Source organism: Rana temporaria, chromosome 2, assembly GCF_905171775.1.
Source record: "Rana temporaria chromosome 2, aRanTem1.1, whole genome shotgun sequence".
Lineage (NCBI taxonomy): Eukaryota > Metazoa > Chordata > Amphibia > Anura > Ranidae > Rana > Rana temporaria.
Window position 1 is genome coordinate 240,835,641 of NC_053490.1, and position 12,557 is coordinate 240,848,197.

The window sequence follows — 12,557 nt, forward strand, 5'->3', positions numbered from 1 at the left end:
TCAGTGCTGCAGTCGCACCTGGATCGTAGCAAACAAAGTGAGAGCTCCAAAAAATTCTCGAAAACAATTACACACATAAATGATTTGCAACCGATAGAGTCCTGGAGAGCGTTGAACATAGGCGCTCGAGAATCTACTTTTTACTCACACCCACATGATTCATACTCACGTATAGACCACATATTTTGCACCCCAATAATCCTTGCCAATAACCACGATGCTGCAATACACCCCTGTTCCTGGTCAGACCATCAAATTGTCACTTTTCATACAGAATTCATTGGCCTCATCCCCACTCCATACTCCATACTCATGGAGACTTAACGAATCTTTGCCAACAGACCCCATTCACCAACAAGAGATAGCTACAGAAATAACTGAATATTTCACATTGAACTCAAACCCTGATATTTCTCCATCCACCCTTTGGATGGCCCATAAAGCTGTAGTCAGAGGCCACCTTATTAAGCGTGTTGCACAATGTAAAAAAAAAAATCCATTCTCTTCTTACAAAAGATCTTCAGAACCTATACAAAGACCATACAATTTCTCATGATCTAGATACCTTTAAAATAATTTCACAAAAACGGAATTGGATTCACTACTCACTTTTAGAGCAGAAAAAGCACTCCGCTGGTCAAAAGCGAAATTATTTTTATCCAGCAATTCTTATTCTACAATGTTTGCTCGGAGACTGAACCAATCCATGAAACCCACTCACGTATATAAACTCAAAAACAACATTGATCACCCATCCACAAGAGGTCCTATCTATTTAAAAAAAAAAAATTTACTCAGATCTCACCGATCCCTCCGTCAATTAGCTGGTTAGATAATCTCCCTTTTCCGAAACTGAATCAGGCTCAATTAGAAATATTAAATGCTCCATGTAATGAGGATGAACTACTCCAAATAATAAAATCACTTAAGAAAAAAAAACCACAGCCCCTGGCCCAGACGGTTTCTCCTCCATATACTATAAACAATACCACCAAATCCTTATACCAAACCTTACCAAATTATACAATAAGATTTTAAAGGGCGATCTATTCCCAGAAGAAATATTACTTGCAAACATGTCCCTTATTCCAAAACCAAACAAAGACCACACGCTGCCCCAAAATTATAGACCAATATCAGTCATCAATAACGATCTTAAAATCTTCAGCAGACTCCTAGCAAATAGATTAACCACAATTATCCCCTCTCTAATTTCCCCATATCAATCTGGATTTATCCATGGCAGACAAATCACTGATAACATTAGATTAGTTACAAACATAATCCAAGATGCAAACATTCATTCCCATTCTTTTTTAATGTTAAGCCTTGATATTAATAAGGCATTTGATAGTGTTTCCTGGAAATTTAGACATAGTTTTAAAAAAATATGGTTTTCAGGGCGATTTTATACATGCCTTTCATGCACTATATCATAACCCAGCCACCAGAATAAGATTACCAGGCTGCAACTCTGAATTCTTTAAAGTAGGTAGAGGCACACATCAGGGATGCCCTCTATCTACATTACTATTCGCACTTGCAAGAGAACCACTAGCGACAGCAATTCTTGTACACTTGGATATTAAGGGCTATACAACAAAAAATAACACTTATAAATTAAGCATGTATGCTGAGGACATGCTATTATTCCTCACTCAACCAAATATAGCACTACCAAACCTTCTACAAACCCTCAATATATTTGCTTCTTTATCAGGTTTAACAGTTAATGTTTCTAAATCGATAGGTATGCCAATAAACATTCCTTCTGCCCAGCTAGAGTCCTTGCTCTCCTCTTTCGATTGTTCTTGGGCGTTGGAATCTCTCCCATACTTATGAATTTTTCTTACCCCTAACATTAAAGATCTAGCTTCCAAAAATGATACCCCATTAATGCAGAAATTGAGATCAACACTTAAAATGTGGAAGTCCTTCAACATCTCATTCCTGAGTAGAACAACAGCAATAAAAATGACAATGTTACCAAAAATCCTTTACCTCTTTATAACACTCCCAATTAGAATCAATAAAATAATCATTACAAAATTTCAATCAGATGTCAATAAATTTATTTGAGCAGATTCACACCTGCGCCTTTCGAGATCTGTAGTATTTAAATCACAAAAATACGGTGGACTAGGTCTTCCAGATTTTTGGCTATACTATCTAGCTGCTAGATGGTCCCAGATTGCACAATGGCATATCCCCGACCCCAAGCTTCCATGGGTGATGTTTGAGAGAGACTCCATCTTACCCTACTCTATCTTAGGCATATTATGGGAGAGTAGGATTTCTAGCCAGCCTTTGGAATCCCTCAACCATATAGTCTCGCAATCATATCAATTATGGAAATTACACAATAAAAAAATATGATCTCATTTCAAAATCTCTCCCACACGCATCCTTCATAGGAGACCCAAAATTCCATCAATATACCCACGGCTTGGTCAGCTTTTCCTGGTGGATCAATAAGCAGACCTCCCTTTTTAACTTTATAGAAAACAACAACTTCATCCCATTCTCCTCCCTGAGAACCAAATACCAAATTTCCAATACAGAATTTTACAAATTCCTTTAAATTAGGCACTTCTTTAACACACACTTCCAGACCACAAACACAAATCCAACATCCTTTTTTGAGAACCTCTGCTTAAAAGTCACATAGAAAACGCGGTTTCATAACGGATGTATACTCCAATCTAATCAATAGAACGGACTCACTTAAACTCCCTTACATGCTGAAATGGGAGCAAGAAGTGTTCTTTACTTATACCTCAGACAACTGGGATGAATGCATTAATAACCTTCACAAATGCACTAGGTCAATCAATATTAAGGAAACTTCTCTGAAACTATTCACAAGATGGTACTACACCCCAGCTAAACTCCATGTGATCTTCCCTACCACTTCCCAATTATGCTTTAGAAACTGCAACTCCATTGGTTAATTTTCACACATTTTTTGGAATTGTGACAAGATCGCCTATATATGGAATCAATTCGAAAAATTTACCTTTAAAATCTCAAACTACAACATTAAATTAACTATACAGAACTGCCTACTGTTCTCCCCTATTATAGGTCTTTTAATACAGAACATGGAGACTGGTACAGACAATCTGTGTTGCAATCCATTGGTTGATCGCCTTCCACTGGAAATCCCCATCAGTCCCATTAGAACACTTGAAAAACGAGAATTAGTTGCATATGTCATATGGAAAAAAATCTTCCACACAGTACAAAATTCAAACCATATCTACAATAAAAAATGGGACCCCTGGTTTGAGCATTCCACTTCCCTTTTCAACCCAGAATGACATGTTTAACACCGCATATCTGAATGTTCTTATTAGTTGTACTGCTTATCAACCACTTTATTAGCCTGCACCGATTTTTTTTTTAGTCTAGACCTTTACATTTCCTAATATGACATGTTAAATGTTTTAACATGACATTTCTGTAATTTGACTTATTGTACCTTCTTCTTATCCATAAGGATATTAATCTATGTACCACCATTTTGTACTCAATAAAAAAGTTTGTAAACAAAAAAAAATAAAAAAAACAGATCTGGCCCATCTTGTAGAGGCAAACAAGGCCAGAATACTAGACTCTCAGAAGCTATAAAAAAAAAAAAAAAAATGAATTACTGAAGCCCCCTCACTTTTGAAGTAGAGAAGTTAGCAACTTCAATGAGGAATGGCATAGATCGTGGTATACTGATCAGTGCTACCAGGGCCTCCACAACATCCACCTTTAGGTCACAGGAAATTAACCACTTCAGCCACCAGAGTACTTTTTGCGATTCGGCACTGCGTCGATTTAACTGACAATTGCGCGGTCGTGCGACGTGGCTCCCAAACAAAATTGGCGTCCTTTTTTTCCCACAAAGAGCTTTCTTTTGGTGGTATTTGATCACCTCTGCGGTTTTTAGTTTTTGCACTATAAACAAAAATAGAGCGACAATTTTGAAAAAAATGAATATTTTTTACTTTTTTCTGTAATAAATATCCCCCAAAAATATATAAAAAAACAATTTTTTCTCAGTTTAGGCAGATATATAATTCTTCTACATACTTTTCGTAAAAAATAAAAAAAAATCGCAATAAGCGTTTATTGATTGGTTTGTGCAAAAGGTATAGCGTTTACAAAATAGGGGGTATTTTTATTACCGTATTTATCGGCGTATACCGTGCACTTTTTTGCCCTGAAAATCAGGGCAAAATCGTGGGTGCGCGGTATACGCCGATACCCGCTCCGAGTTTTGAATACTGCGCCGACATATACCGAGCGCAGTACACTCGGGTATAGTCGGCCAGTCTAGGCTCTTCCGCGGTCACGTCCTGGACTTACAGGACGTGAGCGCGAGTGTTGCCGAGCCTGCCCGACAATACACGAGTGTACTGCGCTCTGTATATGTCGGCGCAGTATTCAAACTCGGCGCGGGAAACAAGCGGGGAGGACGCCGCAGAAGGACGCCGGACCCGACGAAAAGGACACCCGAAGCCCGCAGACGGACCCCGCACCCGACAAAGAGGACACCCGAAGCCCGCAGACAGAGCCCGGACCCAACGAAGAGGACACCCGAAACCGCAGACGGATGCCGGACCCGACGAGGCCGCCGAGCAAGACACCAAAACTGTAAGTACAAAAAATACTTTTTTTCCACAGGATTCGGGGCCACTTTAGGGGTGCGCGGTATACGCGGGAGCGCGTTATACCGCGATAAATACGGTAATATTTTTTTTTTACTAGTAATGGCGGCGATCAGTGTTTTTTTTTCGGTACTGCGACATTATGGCGGACACTTTGGACACTTTTTTGGGACCATTGGCATTTTTATAGCGATCAGTGCTATAAAAATGCATTGGATTACTATAAAAATGCCACTGGCAGTGAAGGGGTTAACACTAGGGGGCGGGGAAGGGGTTAAGTATGTCCCTGGGTGTGTTCTTACTGTGGGGGTGACCTCACTAGGGGAAACACTGATCTTCTGTTCGTACGTTGTATGAACAGAGGATCAGCATTTCCCCCCCTGACAGGACCGGGAGCTGTGTGTTTACACACACACAGCTCCCAGTCCCCGCTCTGTAACGAGCGATCGCGTGAGCGCCCCTAGTTTCCTGCGAGAGAGCCGACGTAGAGCTACGGGCTCTCGCGCAGAAGAGCCAACCTGCCGCTGTAGAATGACGGCGGCAGGTCGGCAAGCAGTTAACCTGTCCAACCTTTTTCTGAAGCGAGACGCTAGGCTAGTAAATCCACATCCAGCACCCAGCAGACTTCCATTTTCTGCAACATCTCCCGATAGAGAGACCATTCCCCTGGGTACAGAAGTTGTCTGCTGGAAAAAAAAAAAAAATACTGCCTGCCGGTTCTCCGCCCTAGAATTATGAGATTTAAATAAATGTTCCAAAGCTACTGTTCCTGCAAAGTCAACATGAGATAGCCTCTCCTACTGCTGATCTATTAATAGCATACAGAAACTGACGATCCACACTTCAGTAATGTTGGACTTCTGTTCTTCTAATGCACTCCTTGATTCAACCTGCCAGCTTTCATATTCCTACTGTGTACTGTAGTGAAGTAGGGTCTGACAGCTTGAATCACAGAAAACAAGAAAGTATAAGACTCTGTAAGCCATTTTGATGGCAGATGTTTTCATTCCTCCAGTGTGGGCAGCTGAAGTGGTGAATATTCATGTCTTCTTTGCAGGGAAAAGTTGATTTGGAAATTTTAGCTACATAGTTTCTTTGGTAACATACATTTTTGTGCAGGATTCATACAGAACATTAAAAAAATGTGAACTCAGACAAGAACATTGGAAAATTTATGTATTTCAAATGTGAAAAAAAAAAAAAAAAAAAAAAACATTTTTGCATTCTATACAGTCCCAATAATAAAAGAGGAATAAATCCATTCAGGAAACTCCAATCAGTAAGTACAAAGATGAACATTCTGTGGCCAAGTGTACAATCCAGAGAGCTTAGATCCGCTTGTCCCATATGTACAGTCTTCAAAATAAATGAAAAGCCTTTCCCTTAAACAGAAAGTTTTTAACCTCCTTAGGAGTTAAAAGTTCACGTGGCTTCGGATACTGTTTATTTGTTTTACCATTTCTTGAATATGTTCACCCCTAAAACAAAAAGTCAGAAAAAATACAGCTTATTTCATAGGGCAGGACAAGCAGTTTCTTATAACACCTAGCTCTATATAAAATGGGATTCTATAAGCAAAAAAATACATTTACAAGCCAGCTACAAGTCTGCTTTCAGATGAAAACTGGGCGGCTCTACAGCTACCCGAACACTTTCACACTCTCAAAAGTGTGACCACCCAACGCCATGTATCCTGGGTATGCTGTTCCACCTGTAGGCCTGGAACTCTCAAAGGGTGTTAACAGGCAGAGGGGAGGGAGACTAGCAAAGATCTATTTACTGATCTCACAGAAGCAACATGTATATTGTCACTGCAGGTTTCTGCTGTGGGATGTAAAGAAGCTTATGGAACATACTATGCAGCAATAACAAAAAAAAAAAAAAAAAAAAAATCACACCTAAGCACTTGAAATGTTTTGAGTTTGCCCTCACATACATACAAATGTAAAAACATGCACACAACAGGGTCATCTACATATGAAAACACTGGTTGCACTACACATCTACTCGAATGGGGTCACTGCTGGTAGGGCTCTCAGTAGCACACAGCTGAGGTTGGATTATTTTACAGATACAGCCTCAATCTGCACAACGTGTAGCTGGCCGTTGCAGCTCTGCTGCCTTTCCAATATGAAGATGTGAGAGGGTCAGGACTGCAACAGCCAGCTACAGACCAAGGTTTTATCTACAAAAGATCCAATCTCGGATGCACCATCAAGGGTTAAAGAGACGTGGAAATCAAAGAGTGCCTAAGTGTGATCATCTGTGTCAAAATCTTGTCAGATGGAAAGACAAGCACACTGTGCAAAATAGGAATAGAAGACAATACCCGGGATGAGATTTCCCATTCTACCCAAAAAAAAAAACACCCGCGGGGGGGTGGCAGTTAGACGCAATATGTCAGCAGCGGCTCCACATTGCATAAAAAATAAATAAAAAAAGGGGGGGGGGGGGGGGGTCATGGAAATGACAAATGTTGCGAGAGGAGGTAAATCAATGTTTCCCTGGAGAAGGAGGCAGCAGACAGGAGGGGTGGCCAGCCATCGCAGGAATGAAGAGCACAATATCTCTTTTACACAATCCCTCTACCTGCACAAATTGCCTGGCTGCAGAGCCATCATGCCGACAGTCCTTACGGCGTCATTATCCTCCCCGGTAAACATATTGACAGAGCTAGGTGGCCCCTGCTGGCAGATCACACGCATATATCTTTAGCAGCCTGAGAAGAGCCCCCCTTCCTTCTTTTTTTCCCGACCAGCCTCGGGAAGAGAAAACCAAACAGGCTAATCTGTAAGATCATGCCTTGCCGTCAGCCCCTTAACCCGTGCAACTAAATTCTTTGGGAGCAGAGGCGATTTTATAATTAAGTACATTAAGCGGCCTAATTAAAGAGCCGTCTCTGCCCTTCTACCTGGGGGCAGCGCCACCCAAGGCAAATGCCTTGTTTGCCTCGTGGTAGATACGCCCAAGTGTACCCCAATAATAGCTTTAGTGTATTTTTTACAAACATTTTCCACACTAAATCGCATAAAGCCATTACATTTTTCATAGAATTAACATTGCAATTCCAACCACTGACCATCAACTCTGGTTTAAGCATATCAGCTGCATAGATAGATACTTACTCTTCTTTTAATACAGTCTGGATAGTCTTTTTCTGGTAGTTATTAAGCGTCAGGTTAGACACACTTGGACTTTTTTCCTTTTCCACCTGCTTCTCTTGGTAAGCAGTTTTCATTTTTATCTGTGTTGAAGATAACAAATATTATAGAATAATGTACATATTCAAAGCATTCAAGCGGCAAACAAAATGTTTACCTGTTTTATTGCATTTCCTAGGTGATGAAGCTGTTCAGACGTCATCTGTAGCTCTTTTTTCATGTCTCTTTCGCTGTCTGATAAAATGCAGAGCTGTGTATAGAAATTGCGCAGCACAGCTTTCATCCTAATTGATGCATACAGCAAGTAAAAAAACACCATTATAAACTGATAATAAACCCATGTATGTAGTGCTTAAGATAAAAGCAAAATAAAAAAAGTGCATAAAATAACATGGAAGTGCCCATGTGTTCAGCGTTTCCCCCCTTTGACATCATCCACAGCTGCTCTCAGACTTCAAATAATGCCAGGAGAGTGGTGCAGCACGCTGCCTATACAAGGCAGTAAAAACCCCAACAGAGGGCAAATGGTGACATTGCACAGCTTACGAATACCACACCTGTACAAGATCAATGCTGTTAAAGCATCATTGCCTGCTCCCTGGAACACAATTTCAGGAAGATGTACCTCCAACAACATGAAAGGTTAAAGGGGTTGTAAAGGTTTTGTTTTTTATTTTCTAAATAGGTTCCTTTAAGCTAGTGCATTGTTGTTTCACTAACCTTTTCCTTAAATTTCCCTTCTAAATATTTGTTTTCCTTTGTCTGACTTCCTGTTCCTCCTCAGTAAGCTGTTCTGACTGACTTTCCACCACTCGGATGATGGTGGCAAGCTTACTGAGGAAAAACAGGAAGTGAGAAATTCAGACAAAGATAAAAAAACATTTAGAAGGGAAATCAAAGGAAAGGAAACCAACAATGCACCAGCTTAAAGGAACCCATTTAGAAAAGAAAAAAACTAACCTTTACAACCCCTTTAAACCTGGAAGGGCAAGTGCGGGAGGGGGGAATACTTGCAGAAAACAAAGTACTTACAAACTGCAAATCAACAGGTAGCCTGGAGCATTACCACAAAAGAACATATCAGTTGGGGTGGGGCTGCCTTTTATTGAGCTAGGAAGAGGTGATCCTGTGGGTTCCAGAGAAGAAGTTAACCCATTGTGTGCTGACATGAGGTGGGAAATACTGTATTTATTGGCGTAGAACACTCACTTTTTTACCCTGAAAATAGAGGGTAAACTGTGCCTGCGTGTTATACGCAGGGGGCTGTGGAAAGTTTTTTTTACCTGAAACTCCCCTCTTAAAGTTAGGGTGCGTGTTATACGCCGATAGGTACGGTATATATAATTTAAAAAAAAAAAAACGTTGCAGTGCTTTTTTTTTTTTTTTTTAAATATAAGAGGAAACTGCAGTCAGGCTACATCAATAAAAAAATAAAAACTTGTGTTTTGCATCTCTGCTCTCCTGCTTTCTCAGACGAATAAATGGACAGTACTGTCTAGCTAGATTTGCTGCTCTAGGCTAAAACATTTACAAAATATTTTTTCTTCTCAGCAGTGCTATATGCATTAAAAAAAAAAAAACAGGTGCAGGTAGATTTGCACAATGACGACTGAATTGTCCATTTTGACCCTTTTACAAATGTAGGACTAATGTTTCCTAAAAACTTAAACTGATTTTTTTTCTTCAGAAAACACGGAATGGCTTGTATTCGGACTCTACAAACAAACCTGTCGATTAGAGCTTCTTGTTTGTCTTTAGCCTCTTCATATTTTTCAGCAAGACGTTCAGCGGTCTCTTTAAGATATTTTCTGGAAAAAAAAACACACACACACCATTTCAAAGTGAGCTACCAGGAAGTGTTCTGTACTCTAGGTTTTATCTTTACACCAATAGCCACAGCAGAAGTTTGCTCAACATAAAATGCAAACTTGTTTTATGTTGTTGATGTTAAGCCAAATTAACATCCTAGAGGCCCATTCATATTTGATACTCCTGCTTTAAACATTTACAGGTCAAACATATTTGCCATATGCTAGAAAAATTAAGCTTTAGGGAACATAATTGTGTACTTCATTACTATAAAAACACTGTATGTGCAGTTTCTTCTGCTCCCTTTCACTGCCATCATCCATGTTTTAACCCTTTTACTGCCATCACTTTAAGGATTACGGCAGAACAGCACCTATTCCAGCTGGTTAGGTCAGTAATTCGCATTACAGCTGAATTCCCCATTCTGTTGTAAGCTCACTTCTGTGACCAAGAATTATAACAGAACTGCTGAGCAGACTGCTAAATACAAAAAAATAGCTTTAATTAATAGCCGACAAGCCACCGATTGCAGCGATTAGGCTAAAATATGCGCCATTTTCCTGCCCTAAGGTGCAGAACACCCAATATTTTTAAGAAACAAAGAGGGAGTGTCAAGAGGTTTCCCGTCAAGCTATTTTGGCCATCATTTCAGAACATCAGAAAAGCAGATAAGAATAATAAAATTATAAACCTGCAAAGAAGGGTAAAACACATTTTCCCCAACTTCCTGCAACAAAATGCTTAAGACAAATGTCTGATGTGCAGTATTTGCTAGTTTTTGCATAATTACAGTTTCTACAGTTTGAGACCTTGAGACTAAAATATGAATACTACATGAGTGTAGAAATTGAGGTCAAATTCGTACCGTTCTTCCTTACAGTGCTGCAAATCTTCCATCTGTTTTTCTTTCTGGAACATCAGTAACTTCACTCTAATCAAAAAATGTAAATGCAACGATTAAACATTACAGTTACACAAAGCATTTATGTGTATAAAGAACCAACATCACATAAGGATTACCGTCTTTGAATCTCTTCCCTTGCCAGGTCCTCTTTGAGGGCATATTCTTCTCGAAACACTTGGATTGCCCTACTCAGCAACTGCAGGCATTCTTCAGGTGGGGGAGAGGAATCTTTATTTGATGCACTAAAAGTAAAAGATTCAAGTTACTTATACGTTGGGATTTTATTAACAGACCTTGCAGACACAAATATACACAATAAGTGCCGGTTCTACAGTGACTTGGGATCCAACCTCAAGTTGCCCCAAGTCGCTGGACATAAGAAATTCCATTGAAGAAGTGAATGGAGCCATCTTAAAGGGTCACTAAAGGAAAAAATTTGTTTTGCTGAAATGACTGTTTACAGGGTATAGAGACATACAAGTTAACTGATTCCTTTTAAAAATGATTACAAATAGATAAAAATCAATCATATAATGTGCCTGCAGTTTAGTTTCACTTTTAAACTGGTTTCATGTTCCTGTGAACTAGAGAGACACACACAAAACAAAAACAAACAAATCCAGGGCAGTGTTTTGTTTTTAAAATGAATCTGATTGGTTCTGTTAAGTTTTAGACACACAGTAATGACAGCTTAGACCTACAGTGAAAAGCTCCCAATATGATGGTTATAAGGAAATGGACAACCAGGAAGTGTGGAGATCAGAGCAGTTTTACAGCAACATCAAAGCAAAAACGAGCAATGAGGACATGAAATCAGTACTGCAGTAAGGTAAAGGAAGCTATTTAGCTAAAAAAAAAAAAAATTCCTTTAGTGATCCTTTAATGTACACTACTGAAGTTGCTCCGACTTCAGAAAAGGTTCCTGTACTACTTCAAGGCAACTTGTACACATTGATTTCAATGGAAGTCGCCTCTAAAGTCGGATCACATCTTAACTGAAGCAACTTTACAGGAAAATAAAATAGTTTACCCAGGCAAAACCCCTCCCTCCCACAGAGCTGATTATTGTTTGATTGTTTTCAATCTGAATTTTATTAAGTTTTGGTAGTATCCAAGTATACATATATTACTACTATAGTCATAACATCCAAACGTACAGATATGTAGTACATATTATCTTGACAGGCACATCTAACAAACATACATAAAGAAGGGAGAAGGAAGAGAGTAAGCAGGAGAAAAAAAAAAAAAAGAGGGATATAATCCACTAGTAATAATCCCCCCAGCATGGCTACTCGTCTAAATGGTTCCCTTTAACCCAGTTTGAGAATTCATCGGACTTTCGAAATTCAGACCATGCAGTCCATGTATGGAAAAACTGCTCTTCCCTCCCCGTTTCCCGGGCCAATAAGCTTTCCAAGTCCCTAGAGCGTTCTAGTTTATTGTTTGATTGGTCACAGCCAAAGTCACCTGTCCTGGAAGCAACTTCAAGTCGCGTAGTAATTTGCTCAAAGTAACGCTGAAGTCGCCTCCAAATCGCGTCGCAAAGTCACGCTGTAAGTCGGGTTTCCCCTGTGTGAACCGGCACTAAGGGTCATGATGTTTTTTTTTTTTTTAGTGAGCGATACCCTGTTGCCCAATTCATCCTTACATAGGTTCTGATGAATCCATCATGGTAATTTGATCTGAATGACCCACATTTGTAATGGGTACCCATCTGCTCTGCAGGGACCTCTGTGACTTTGCAATACACCCCTAACCCATTTCTCTGTTGCAGTGATCACCAAGCATGAGGAACGGTTTCTGCTGTTTATTAGTATTGGTTACTCTTTTGGTGTAATTGTTTTGTTTGCCATTTTTTTTTTAGGGGGGGGGGGAGGAATGCCCAATAGGCACCGTTTTGTAATTTACTTATCTAAATCTCAATAAAAGAGGTTTAAAGAATATTTTTTTTTATTATAGATATATCTATATAGATACACATATACACACACCCCAATAATCAGTAGCAATGTAAGCTTTACT

The 12,557-nt window shown here is 39.6% G+C and overlaps 1 protein-coding gene across 1 annotated transcript in view; it reads right to left on the reverse strand.

The window, feature by feature from the left end:
* Positions 1-5,349: 5,349 nt before the first annotated feature.
* NUP88 (nucleoporin 88) overlaps positions 5,350-12,557 on the reverse strand; it is a 33,275-nt gene continuing 26,067 nt past the window's right edge. Inside the window, exons 12-17 of the mRNA XM_040336686.1 lie at positions 10,649-10,774; positions 10,494-10,559; positions 9,547-9,627; positions 7,977-8,103; positions 7,784-7,902; positions 5,350-6,136 (exon numbers count right to left, since the gene is read on the reverse strand). Coding sequence (XP_040192620.1) covers positions 6,073-6,136; positions 7,784-7,902; positions 7,977-8,103; positions 9,547-9,627; positions 10,494-10,559; positions 10,649-10,774 — 583 coding nt within the window. The 3' untranslated portion in view covers positions 5,350-6,072. The remainder of the gene's footprint in view (positions 6,137-7,783; positions 7,903-7,976; positions 8,104-9,546; positions 9,628-10,493; positions 10,560-10,648; positions 10,775-12,557) is intronic.